At 43.8% G+C, this 14,299-nt stretch overlaps 1 protein-coding gene across 3 annotated transcripts in view; it reads left to right on the forward strand.

The window, feature by feature from the left end:
- Positions 1-14,299, forward strand: part of FLT1 (fms related receptor tyrosine kinase 1) — a 108,748-nt gene that overhangs the window by 75,947 nt on the left and 18,502 nt on the right. For all 3 annotated transcript variants that reach the window (XM_071433988.1, XM_071433987.1, XM_071433989.1), the window contains 3 exons: positions 5,148-5,254; positions 8,590-8,728; positions 13,668-13,772. In XM_071433988.1, coding sequence (XP_071290089.1) covers positions 5,148-5,254; positions 8,590-8,728; positions 13,668-13,772 — 351 coding nt within the window. The remainder of the gene's footprint in view (positions 1-5,147; positions 5,255-8,589; positions 8,729-13,667; positions 13,773-14,299) is intronic.

Here is a 14,299-nt window from a genome sequence, read left to right on the forward strand (position 1 = left end):
TACAATGATGTTTCTGCTTTAAAAGATCAGGGATAAGTGTATGCACGTGTGGGCTGGCCTAACTGGTGAAATTGAGGAGTTAAATACCTATCCCCTCATGAATAATCATAGAATCACAGAATGGTCTGGGTTGGTAGGATCCTTAAATATCCTCTTGCTCCAGCCTCATCTAGTGGAAGGCAGGAACACCTCCACCAGACCAGGTTTCTCAAAGCCTCCTCCAACCCAGCCTTGAACACTTCCAGAGCTGCAGCACCCAGAACTTCCATGGGAAGCCTGTGCTAGGGCCTCATAACAATCAGACTAAAAAAATGCTTCCTAATATCTAATCTAAACCTGTCCTCTTCCAGTGTGAAACCATCCTCCCTTGTCCTGTCTCTCCATGCCCTTGGAGGCAGTGACTCTCCATCTCTCTATTAGACCCCCTTTAAGTAATGGAAGGCTGCCAAAAGGTCTCCCTGGAGCCTTCTTCTCTCCAGGCTGAACGATTCCAGCTGTCCCAACCTGTCTTCATAGGAGAGGTGCTTCAGCCCTCTGCTCATCTTTGTGGCCCTCCTCTAGACTTGCTCCAAAAGATCCACATCATTCTTATGTTGGAAGCCCCAGAGCTGGATGCAGTGCCCCAGATGGGGTCTCACAATAGCAGAGAGGCAGAATCACCTCTCTCTAAGTGCCTTGATAATACCAAGGTTTTTACAGCTGCTGTAACAGCTAAATGAATAACTTGTGCCAGCTGCTTGCTGTCCAAATCATCCTACTAATTCATAGTCCTGGACAATGTAATTCATTATTGTATTGATTTTTAACATAACTGAAGCTTGGCTTTTTATTACAACCACAAGCATTCTGTCAGATGGCTTCTAGGAAGTCATATATCCTAGTCCAGCAGAGAGGAAAGGGAGCATCCAGGAAGGCTTCTGCTGTGGTTATGTGTCCTGAGGGACCACCAGCAATGCTCTTGTATGACTTCTATGGGAGCAGGTGATGAAGACCACCACATTAAAATTTATGGCTTTGAGACTGGATGATGAAGAGGGGGACGGTTTGTCTTATCTACTCTGGTCAAGGAAAATGTCTTTCCACTCTTTTCCTACTACGTGAAGGGACGTCACTAGAGCTTTTTTTACTCATTCCTACACTGCTCTGGAATGTCTGTCCCTCTCCCAGGAAAGGAAGCCTCCTACTTCATCCCTGAGCCTGGAGAGACAAGATCAGGGCTTGATGGCTTTCTCTAAGCTTTGCCACTTTCTTGTCTCTCTGAGAAACAGAGGACCTGTGCCTGCTGCCGTGAGCACCAAAGCCTTGCCTCTGTCCTGGGGCTCTCTGAACCCGGGCTGCAGATCAAAGGGAGCAGAGCAGTGCCTCATGTTGATGGCCACGTTTAGCAGATTGGAAGAGTAGTTTGTGAATGAGTCAGGAAGGAAACTGTCTGCTCTCTTTATTTCCTCTGAGAAAACATTCTTATACTCACAGATAAAACAATGTGTTATTTTTGTGTCCGAGATGGATGAATGGATGGGGGAATCAAAGGGCTGTTTTGAAATTATTGCAGGCTGTGTTTGGTTTGGAACCAGGGGTTGCTGAGCTATCTGTGGAGGAGAAGGGCCATGTCTGTGGGCATGTCAGAGCAATCTCTCTGCTTGCTCTTGGCTGAGGAACTGAAGAGGCACCAAATCTGCAAGGACAGAATAGAAACAGCAGATGGCTGCCAGAGCATCCAGCAGGTGGAGAGGACTGTACCCCTTAAAGTCTGGGGAGAAATGCTGCTGGACATCTTGGGCAGCTTTTTTGGGGGGATCAACATGTTTGCAGAGCTGCCATGAAAGCCATTTCCTGCTCCCTTTACTGAGGACCCTTGCAGCCCCAGGGATACAGTTAGTTGCAGGGGTGCTGCTTTGAAGGAGATGTGTTGATAAAGGAAGGAGCAGCTTATGCTCACTGAAATATGGACATAGAGCAAGCAAAGGAATATAGCAAGTGCCCTGTCTTAAAGCTGATATTTGATAACTTCATGTGAATCCTGCTGATGAAAAGGAAAATATTTATCAAGTATTCACTGAACAATGCTGACACTATGAAAATGGTGTTAGCTTTTAAAATAACTCCTATTTAAATGACTTATTTTAAATAACTTTTTAATCTATCTATCTATCTATCTAGCTGTCTACCTACCTACCTACCTAACCTTTCTGACTTTGTATCTCAGAAAGTTGTTGTGCCTTTTGAGTCATGCTGAAGCCATCAGGAACTTCTCCATGAAGTTTAGCTGGAATTCCCACAGTTACTAAACAAAGTTCAGCCTGGGTCATGACTTCAGTTTGCAAGATTGCAGGTGGACATCAGGGGATACTAAGGCTCCTGTTACCTCAGAATTCCACTAAAGAGGTTTGGAATGGAGTCCTGTTGGTCAATAGTTCAACCTCAGTTCAAATAAGGGTCATCACCAACGGTCTGGCTAAGTTATGATAAACTTTGAGGATGGATATTCCTCAGCATCTCTGAGCACCAATCCCAGTGCTGCAGTGCTGTGATTGTGAGATCACACAGATTGAGCAGAGTAGATCCCAATGGGGTAGGGGTGAGGGATGCATTTCTTTTTCCCTGGTTGACACCTGAGCTGCACCACACTGTTTAGGTGTTTAGAGCTGAAATCTTAATGAGAAAGCCCATACCAGCCAAAGGCTTGAGCTTGTAGCTGGAGGGATCAGCAGATTATTCCAGGCTCTTGTCCTGGCATACTTGCATGGTTCTGGTGGCTTCTGCTGCTACTGAAAAAGAGAAGCTGCTGCTGACACTTCTTCACTCACCCCTCCTCACCCCTCTGCAGTCCTGCAGGCATGGGGTGGTGCATGGGGGCTTTTGGAGGGGAGAAAGGGGGAGAAAGGGGGCAGCTGCTTGGGACAGAGTCAGGCAGATGGGACAGAGCTGCACACAGGGAAAAGTCTTTGTCTCATGAGGTGTCAGGTGAGTAAAGCTCTGGGATGGAGGTGTAAGGGGATGCCTGAAATCTTCAGCTACCAGGCAGAGAGGGGGATTTAGCACTGATTAAAGCCCACCAAACTCTGCTAATCCTAAGGCCTCTTCTGACTGTTTCTGCCAGGTCTGCCTCAAATGAAACCTTTTTCTTCCCATCTCAGAGACACTCAGAGAGCTCTGACTTCAAGGCTTTCAGCAAGACTAGGACTCTGGCATTTGATAACCCAGCCCAGCTGGAGAAATGCTTTCTGGTTGCCTACATTTGCTCAAACATTTCAAGGACAGCACCTTTCATTTCTTTGCTCACTCCTGGGCAGCTACTGTAGTAGTTAAAGCATTTATGTCTTCCACCCCAGGCCTGGCTGCACCTCATGGGTGTTCTGTGTCCTGCCATATGAAGTTGTGGTGACTAATGAAACTTCAACCCCTCTGGTTTTGCTGAATAAATATCAGAAACTATTATTTGCCTTCTGCAGGAGTGCTGGTCAGAAGCAAGAGGAGACTATCCAAATGTAAAAGGAAATGCAGATGCCAGAGAGTAGGCAAGCAGCATTGGGCTGTATTATTTATGCTATCATTATGTTCCATATCTAAATCAAGTACTTGAAAAAAATACTTGTGAAAAGAGAACTCTCTTGGTATTTCTGGAGACTATTGTACCTCCATTCATAGCTGCAGTCATGTTTTTCCTCAATGAGCTTTATTCTCAAAGCTCCAGAACAGACATCTGAGGGAAATCTTAGATATGAGACATGAATACAAATCTGATTATCATTTTAGGGAGGGAATACATTATGCCAATTAAGCAACACATCCTCTAAACAAAGCCTTGTGGCCTTTTGCCTAAAACCAGGCAGGACACCCCTCTGGATTACCCAGTAAAGTCACCAGTGAGACACAATAACACCTTTTTCATTTGTCAGGAGTAACACCAAGCTGTCAGGCTCTGAAACTCTGCAAGTGCAGACAAAACTAGTGTGAAATCATGTTCAGAATTCCTCCTCCTTGTCCTCTCATTTACCCTCTCTAGAGGGTATATCAGAATAAGAGGCAGGGTATGATGGTTCTTTTTGCCTTTTATAACAATCAGATGGAAAACATATTGTGGGAAGTGTGGGATTTTTGATGCAATCACAGGATTTGCAAAACAAACTGCTCTGAATCTATTTTACAAATCCCTAAATAGCAGTCTGAAGTGAGTTTTATTTTGGCTTTTTTTAAGATTTGTCCGTGGGCTCTAATACTTTCCAGATTTCTAATCTGCATGTTTTCTTGCTGCTTCATTTTCAGTTGTGGCCAGTTTTGTTTTGCCCTTTCTGTGCTTAATCAGTTCCCTGGTTTCTAGAGCCCTCCCAGCTCCCTGCCACCTGGGTTCTGTGGGGTGCTGCTGGGAAAGGAGGGGGTCCTGTGTTCCCTCAGGGAGCCTGGCCATGTGCTGCTGGTGTGACTGGCAGGACACCTGAGGGCACAGAGCCTGCCAGGGGAGCAAGGGATTTGGAGGGAGGGCCAGGCCATATGCCCTGGATTTCTGCCCAGTGGGAATGAGGCTCAAGACCCTGGTTCCATGCTATGTATGAGCTGAGCCCCCAGGTGACAGATCAGATTCATCCAAGCCATGGGAAAAAGAGCTCATGGACTCCTCCTGGTAGCACCATGAGTCTCCAAGAGAATCCCCAGGTCAGCCCCAGGGATGGTTTTGGTGAGGGCTGGAGGGCTTACAGCATGTCTGGGATGGAGGTGCAGGCTGCAGGGCTCAGCCACCAGCAGGGAAGAGCTCTCTGAGAAGTGGATGAGGAAAGGCATCAGGTCCTGGACAGCAAACCCCAAGTAGCACCACTGCAACGTGCCCTGGGTCACATTTGGAGTCACTGGTGCCTACACCAGCACAAACCCTCCTAGGAACTTCTCCAGCACCTTAGCAGCAGCTCTCACACCACAGTACCACCTCAGCAGAGCTGTCCCTCTGTGAGCCCTGTCCTCTCCTGAGGCTGCAGGAGACCTTTTTTTTTTGGCTCTGTGAGCCAGTCCAAACAGAGATTAATACCCCATTGAAAAGAGCTGGTCCTTCCTGGTATTTTATTTTAATGGCAAAAAAACCCCAACACAACAACTATGAAGTGCTTTTGGTTTGCAGGTCATTTTCTAATATGTTTCCCACTTGATTTTCCCAGGCATATCAGAGAGGTCAAACCTGGAGCTGATAACTCTGACCTGTACCTGTGTGGCTGCGACGTTGTTCTGGCTCCTGTTGACCCTCTTCATTCGCAAGCTGAAGAGGGTAAGAACAGACAGGGATCTCCCTGTGGCACCTGCCTCTCCTTGGCAGCTCTTTGTTCATGTCAGAAAAATTTTCCTAGGCTGCTGGGATTGTCAGGTCGACCAAAGAAAAATTCTGTTCCACTTTCACAGCACCAAGTCTGCCAGAGCCCAAGGAGTGTTTGGATAACACTCTCAGGCTCATGGCATGACTCTTGGGACTGTCCTGTGCAAGGCCAGGCATTGAGCTTTGATGATCGTTGTGGGTCCCTTCCAACTCAGAATATCCTATGATTCTATGATTCTTTGATACTTCTCACCCTTGTTCCTGGTGAAATAACCAGGTTGCTGATGGATGCTGGAGAACCGTGACTTGCAAGCCTGAGTATGAGTAAGCCAGAAAGAAAAGCCTGGGTGGGGACAAGGCTCTGAGGCTCACTTGAGTGCCTGACTCACACCAAAGACATCCTCATTCCCTTACAAAAACTGTGGGGGTTTAGCATCCTAATGTCTTTGAAGATCTGAGTGAGTGGGAATGACAGATCTTCACAGAATGTGCTGGGGTCTGGTTCACACAGTGTCTGGTACAATTACATCACTTCCAAAGTGATATTTTGCTGAAGGAGTTTTGATGGTGCAGCTTCTAGAGCAGATGATCCTGTACCAACATGATAAATTTAACTGCCCCTGCAGCTGACCCTCCTTCTTGTCCAAGGCTGACTGTGATGGTTTAAAACCCCTTTTTGCTGACAGCACCCTGTCTGCATTGTGTGGTGTGTGCAGGCTAAACCACAGCAGCCTTCCCAAGCACAAAATAAAACTCCTCAGTGTAACCTGCAGGAGCAGATGGATTTGAGGGAAGGTACTGGGGCAGTGCAAGACGTGAGCTGAGAAATGACTGCGTGCCCCCCCTCCTCACTCCCACACCACCACCAGCCCAGGATATCACAACACAGCACCCCAGGGATCTGCTTACAGCCGCCACAGCTGGGCACGTCCCAGATGGCTGACAGACCATGTCACCTCAACCTGCACTAAGGCCTGCCAGTGTCTTAGGTTGGGTACTAAGAACTTTTATTGACTGGTGGGAAATCAGTCTAACTAACTAACTAACTAACTAACCAACTAACTAACTAACTGACTAACAGTCTAACTGACTAACTAACAGTCTAACTGACTAACTAACTTTTATTGACTGATGGGAAATCAGTCCAAATCAGAGCAGTACAGCAGCAGTCACTCCGCCTGCATTCCTACTGCTGCAAGCTTTGGTGAGGAGAAATGCGTGGGAGTTTGGGGGAAAGGAAAGCAGAGGTCAGCTGAAACTGTGGAGAAACTTCATAGCTGTAAGGGAAATTACAAGGCAAGAGGGACCAGTACTGAATGCTCAACAGTAATGATGAAGCAAGTTATAACGTGACTGCAAATCTTGGGAAAAAGTAAGCTTTAAGTGTAGCAAGGGGTTGCAGATCTTTTTTATTTTATTTTTTATGAGACCAAAACTTGTTAGATTGTTAAAAGATAATAAAAATATCATCAGATAATAAAAATATCATGTAGAACAAGGGACTTTAACTAAGTGACATGTTGAGGCAACTTTCCAACTAGTGTTAGTCTATGTTTATGGTCTTCTCTGTGTTTCTCTTATAAACCCTTACTCTCAAAGATTTATGACTGGAATTAGCTCTGAATTAAATGTTATATACAAATTATGTTGCCACAACAGAAAAAAAAAAACATGCTCTCCAAGACCATTTATTTAAAACCTCTCTGTGATGCACACAGGGAGAGATTATATCCTTAACAATTTTTCATCGTTGAAAATGTTGCTTTGAATCTCCATTTGTGCCAAAACCTTGATATTGAGTGCATCTGAAGAAGGAACTGTGGGAAACTGCCTGACTTTTCTACTCCCCTATTGCTTTTTCTGGAATGGGTCCACTTCAAAGCTCTTCTAATGTGATGGGTAGGAGCACTTTGGTACACACATCTCTGTCTAGAAATGCCCCTTCTGGAGCACCACACAAGTTTCTGTTTCTACTCATATCCCACTTATGCATGTTCTTTCCAGACTTAGTGGATGGTTTGGAGCCAGGCTTCAAGCCTCCTGACTTTCTCCCAAGCATCAGTGCATCCTTCTTGGGACAAAATTTATGGGTTTGGGGCAGATGAAAAGCAATTAGAACAGCAGTTGTTAATTACTGTCATTTTAGTCTAATTGTGTTTGTAATCAAGGTACGCACTGCTGGGAATATCCTTCTCAAAAAACATGCCTAGAAATGCAGGTATTAGGGACATATTTCTAAACTGTAGGGGAGGGAAGTTGAAAGTATGAGGAGGCAGTTGAAGCAAATAATAGAAAAGAGAATATGTGGTTATATCTGTATGTTTGTGATATCTGTATGTCTTTGTCCATGTGCTACTTCCACAAGTTTAGGAAAAGCAACACCTTCAGGTTCAGTTCTGAAGATTTCCCATAGATTCCAACTAATAGCCAGGAAATTATGGCAAACACTAGACCTTTTCTATAGAAAGATAAGTACTCCTGTGTCAAGAGAAGTCCAGTGGATTAGAATAGAAATCTTGATGCTCTTTGAAGGAACATACATACATTTCAAAATGGATGAACTGCAGGAAACTTTCAGATCAGATTCATCTTTCCTTGTATTTCTCATGTGAAGTGGATAGATAATACATTTGCTCAGGAGAAACTAAGCTGGCAAATTAATTTGAAATTTTATGTTTTAAAATATGTGTTTGAGTCCAGCTGTTAATAAATTCCTCCAGACTCAAATGGTTTGAGTAAATTTTTCAGAACTTATACCAAAGAAATAAAAAATCCTACAATTTGTCAGCAGTTTGTGAAGTGTTCAATGTCCAGTGTGCTGAGGACTTGTCTTGCACAGTTTCTAACCACATATGACCTATCTTTGCGGGATATATGGAACAAATAAACACTGGCAGTAGAACTCCATCTGTTGCATGTGGCCACTTCTTGCTTTGCACAATCATGAAGGAAAGTTATTTTTATCAGCAATGTTTAGTCACTTGCTGAAAGTATTTCTCCTGACTGTGCAGAGGGCCTGTGTCATAACACCATATGTTAATAGGGACCCACATGGATTTAATTGAAGAAACTGGTATGTCCAGATGGAAGGAAAGCTAGAGAAAGGAGTTTCTTTTATATAAAAACTCTTGCAATATATAGAAAAGCCAAAGGGAGCTTAACCAAACCATGCAGTGTGCAGTGAAACATGCAGCCTTGTGAACAGAATGAACTTGAAGCCCTTGATCCAAACAAGATGCTGACAGATACTCTAATCCTCTTTTTTATTCTGCAATGTCTTTGTTTTCTAGCCTCGTTCCTCTGAAATGAAGACCAACCATTACCTATCAATCATCATGGATCCTGATGAAGTCCCCTTAGATGAGCAATGTGAACGTCTACCTTATGATGCCAGCAAGTGGGAAATCGCAAGAGAAAGGCTAAAACTAGGTAATATTGGAATAGCTCATTTACAGTTTGGATTGATTGAATAAGATGTATCTATAACTATGGGAAAAGAGGAGCTGATATGTTCTAGGCACTCAGCACAGTGTACTTCCAGGTTTGGTGTGATCCGTTCCACTCTGCAAGCACTGATCTGCAAATGAATTACAGCCTTTAGGACTGATTGACCATGTCTACTTGACTTTTCACATGTATATTTGGACTTCATGTAGGAAAGAGAAAATAGAACCACAAGATCCTTTAGGTTGGAAAAAACCCTCAAGATGAAGTCCAACCATGGATAATCTATCTATTCACTCCAGGAAAAAGCTGTGGAAGACAGTGACAAAGGCTTTACTAAAGTCCAGGCAGACAGCATCCACAGCCTTTCCCTCATCTGTTAAGTCGGCCACCTGGCCACAGAAGGAGAAGAATATAGACAAGAATGATGCATTCTATATTTTGGAAACTGATTTACTTAAAACATGACACAAAAAGAGCAACTAAAGATTTCCAAATCAGACTGCCGACTTCGATGTTTCTCTCTCTAGACTCAGGAGCCTGACCTTTGGCATTTACTGTAGTTTTGGTGATTCACTATAAAACTGATGAAGGGTCTGGAGGGGAAGCTGTATGAGGAGCAGCTGAGGTAGTTTGGTTGTTCAGCCTGGAGAAGAGGAGTGGAGAGGAGACCTCACTGCAGCTACAACTTTCTTGTGAGGGGAAGAGAAGGGCAGACACTGAACTCTTCTCTCTGGTGCCAGTGACAGGATCGGAGGGAGTGGCCTGAAGTTGTGTCAGGGGAGGTTTAAACTGGATATTAGAAAAAGGTTCTTCACCCAGAGGGTGGTTGGGCCCTGGCACAGGCTCTCCAGGGAAGTGGTCACAGCACCAGCCTGACAGAGCTCAAAAGCATCTAGACAACATTCACAGGCACATGGTGTGCTGCTTGGAATTGTGCTGTCCAGAGCCAGGATCATCCACAAGGATGATCCTTGTGGGTCCCTTCCAACTAAGGATATTCTATGATTCTATTGTTTTCTTCCCTTTCTTCAACCTGGAAACTTGGAAAAAGACCTGTGCAGAAATGGATCCTCATAATCCATCTTGCACCCCTTCCCGTTTCTCCCTCTCCTTCTTTTTCCAGTGCAGTCTCCTTGTTTTCCCTCTGTGCTGCAGTTTTATAAATATTCTGTTATTGCACCATAAAGAGCAAGAATATGACATGTAAGTCCACACATAAATAAATAAATACCCTTGAAAACTTTAAACCTACAGCCAGCTCCCCAATAAATGTCCCAGCAAAAGGCATGGGTTTGGAACCATTCCTTATTAAGCCTCATGTGGGGCTGATGAGAAGGGAAGGGGGGATGGGACCTTATTTGGAAGTTGATGAATCCCTCCAGAAACCACACAGATTTTAGCAAGAAGGTCAACATTAAAATGTCAGTGATAAGCTCAGCCTCGTTGCTGTAGTGCTGTTTGTTCTTTCAGGCATGCATCATATTTGTCCTACAGCAAGGTCTAGAAAATCCTTGCATTTTGGTTAGGAGCTATAACAGATTCCTCCTGTCTCCTGGGTATCAGGAACAGAGCTTGGTTAACATGTGCAAAATTAGGATCACACTAAATTTGCCTGCCAGAAGACACAAGGTGGCCAGATGTGGATAAGCACAGCTGAAATACATTGCTCTCGATTTATAATTGTCATGCATAATTCTGGGAATGCTGGAACCTTGTGCTGGAGTGACTTCAATCTTCAGACAATTTTCTTACAGTGATGGACCAAGAGCCTGATGTGCAGACAATGTGACCACTGGGAAAGAAACAAACAGAAATGGAATGTAAACAGCAAGGAAAAACCCATGCCTTTCAGGGTTAGTGTTTGGAGTCCAGAGGTGACGAACGATGACCAGAGAATGAGTTAAAAGTGGAAGAACTGGTGTAAACAAATAAAGAATGCTGACAATGAATGAGAACCAGATTTGAAGAAGTTGTGTATGTGCAGTATGCTAGATTAGTTCAGTGCAAGTCCTGCTTACATGGCAGTTGGCTCAGTCTTTGAGTAACCTTGGCAGTCTCTGAGGATTAGTGTCTCACAAACACAAAATGTGCTTCTATGGTTTTTAAAAAATATTTTTACTTGGAAATGCAACCCCTTCCAGCATCTGATGCGACTGTTTTTCTCTTTCCACCTACTTAGCTTCCAGGACACATATTTATTATAACTTTTGCAAAGAAGTCTCTCCTTTCAGCCCACATCTCTTTTGCTGTGTGTTCCTCCAACATGCATACGCACAGCCCACGGCTGCAATGCAATGCTTATATAACAGGACTCTCCCTTCATCTGTAAGAGGTACAGCCATTACAGGAAACTTCATATGGGCATCACTGAAGTCAGGGTAATTAACATTCAGCATAGATTAGTCTCACTGAGACTAAATGTCATCTTTTCATTAGGCAGCAAAGGCTGGTGCCATAAATCACTGTCAGTGCGGTCGGCGATAACACGCTGTGTTAGCTGAGCCATCGCGCGCTTCTCCCCTCCCGCTTGGGCTTGACCTTCCCGGTCTGGAGAGGTGGCACAGTGCTGATGCTGGGACGCAGGGCCCGGGGCAGTGTGGCTGCTGGCTCCAGAGCAGTGTCACAGGCTCTGGTGGCAGTGGGCTTCCCGAGCCCTGCTCCCTCCTGTGCCCTGCAAGCCCACGGTGCTGGCACCGAGCACAGCGCTTCCCACTCTCCTGCATGTGCACAGCTGTCCTGTGTAACATATAATGGAAAACGTGAAGCCATCCGTGGGGAAAACCCAGATGACTCAAGCTTAGGCAAAGAACCTGAGAAATGAGCACACCTCGGAGCCCATACCTCCCACAGACATGGGGTGCGGTGCCTGCAAGTGCTTTTTGCTAATGCTCCAGGTCCAGCAACTGACATGCTTGAAGGACTCTGCTAAAATGGGACTGAAAGGAAAATTCTCCTGATTCAGAACTTCTTGACTGAGGTGTATGTTCACTTTAATGCGTTCTGAGTGGCCCAGTAAATTCAAGTCAAGTGTGGAAAACTTAAGCAGAGCACTTTGCTTCACTGGTCCGGATCTAAATTCTGCAGTATTACATATCTGAGCACTACCCCAAACACATCCAGTGTAGCTGCTCAAAGGCTATGACAAACTGCTCAGATGGTTGGGCAACTTAATATTCCTCTGATTAATAATTTTGTAGTTACTTTGTATGTCAACAGAAGGGACATTTGCAAGAACAGCCACAGCCACAATTGCATACTAAACCGTGGAGTTTTGAGCTGCATGATGTAAAGTTAAAGCAGCCCTGTCCTGTGCTACTATTCAGCACGGTACAAGCAGCAGCAGAGCAGCAAAGACTGAGTGTTGTTACAGTCTCCCATTGAATCACACCACTGTTTAGAGAAGGAAGTGCTGTTTCTAGTGCTCATTCTCCTTTCTGAAAGGTTAGCAGCTTTGTGTAGCTTTATGAGCCGCTGTGTTTTCCAAGTGGTGACTAAGTAAGTTATCACGATGTGGGAAGTGCATTAACAGTGATGGAAACAGATTAAAGCTACGGATTAAACAAAGGTATGGCGGGTTTTATAGGACCTTAAACTGCAAGTTCTTTGTGCAGAAACCACGGACAGTTAAAATGTTAAGAACTAAAAACATCAATTCACAAAGAAAACCTGAGACCAGAGTCTTAATGATGCTTCCCTTACACGATCTATATCCAGTAACTGAAAAAGGCAACAGTAGTTTCTTAGATGCACACTGATTCATCTGTATTTCTCCATCAAACACTAAGCCCTTCACAAACCAAGGTCAGTTTGTTGATGCTTTTTAGTCATGTAGATCAAGTTCTTTGTGGCTTTTATTTGCTGTAAAAAAATGACAACATTTTTGTGCATCTAGGCTGGAAATAATTTTCTGGGGTTTTTTTTGGCTCAGCATATTCCACTCCATGTTTCCATTGATTTTTATAACATATGTTATTTGCTTCTACTGACAGACATACTGAGAATTACAGTTTAGATACAATATACACATATAAAAGGCAGTATTGATTTAAACTAGTACAGACAGCAGCTCTTTTTCTCTGCTTGCAAGTATCTGAGTGGGATTAATCTCTCACTCAGATACCAACAAGATAGATGTCCACCTGAGAGCTAGTCAAACAGGTGTTCATCATAGGAACAGGACATTGTCCTGTGGAGATGGCCATGCCACATGTGTATATCTGAGAAACAAATATATGGTACATGTTGTCCTTTGCTTTTATGTGAAAAGCTGACTGGTATTTTCTGCTCTTCTCTGAGTAGAAGAGCATGGCACCGCAGATCCTGGTGCCATACTCTTGTTAGCCACTTTGGTACCTGGGTTCTGCTGAAGGTGAAGCACAAAAGCAATCTGAAAATAGTTACTTGGAAATAAAACTTATTGCTAGAGCTGATACGTTGACAAGATCTCCCTGAGCCAGCCTTGACAGCCTCTGTAGCAGGGCAGAGGCAGCCAGAGCTGTCCATGTGAACACATTGTCAAAGAGGAAGAGGGTCTGTGATATTGAAGACATAACTGGCAGCACCACAGGCTGCTGCACCGTGCAGTGTGCTCAGGGAAAAGTGGAGCAAAATCTTTCTCTGGCAGAACTAGACTGAAAAAATCAAGTTTGAAGCCAGTGTACGTCCAATGAATGGTTGCTTTCATTTAGTGACATTTTCATTCCTATCACTTGCTCCCTCTGATGACTCTGTCTTCTAGTTTGACTGCTTACTTTTTTAAAAAACCCAATAAACCAAGAAACCTAAACCAGCTATGTGTTGGAAATATACCGATGGGATTCATTAGAAAGTACATTTTTCAGTTCATGATCTATGAAGCCATTTGCTGACAGGATTCCTTTTTTTTACCAAGATGTATCTCTCCACTTTATTTTCTTTACAGGAAAGTCTCTTGGACATGGAGCTTTCGGAAAGGTGGTACAAGCATCTGCCTTTGGAATTAGGAAATCACCAACATGCAGAATAGTTGCTGTGAAAATGTTGAAAGGTATCTTGCTGCAAAGCTGCACTGGGAAAAATGATGCCTTATACAGTGGTGCATTTTTTATACAATTCTTCCAAAAGCAAAAGTTTTCCCCAATAACTTTTTAAAGCCTCCAAAATGTGTACAAATCAAGTTGCAGGGCCACCAGAAATGAAATGGCAGAAGTATGAAATAAGAACTGCATTCTCAGTAAAAAGTCATAACGTTATGCTCAACTGACTCTATACCAAATGCTGTAAATTAAATTTAGCTGAAATATAAGGTATCTACCTTGATGTAAAGACACTTGGATAGAAGCTTTCATATTTTCCTTGGTCATTCATTCCAAGGAATGATCATCTTACTCTTAAAACCAGATGCCTTGTCTCATTCACATATGCCTGACTTAGCATCTCATTTAACCTTCTCAGTTAGATTTTATAATGATTTTTCTTCATGAAGGCCCTTTTATTAAGCTAAACACAGTTTTAGCTTAATAGTTTTACTAGCTAGTTTTATTGAGCAGTTTAAATCTTGGTGGTGCTGTGCAG

This window comes from Agelaius tricolor, unplaced genomic scaffold, assembly GCF_023055355.1.
Source record: "Agelaius tricolor isolate 1412-34295 unplaced genomic scaffold, bAgeTri1.0.p SCAF_9, whole genome shotgun sequence".
NCBI lineage: Eukaryota > Metazoa > Chordata > Aves > Passeriformes > Icteridae > Agelaius > Agelaius tricolor.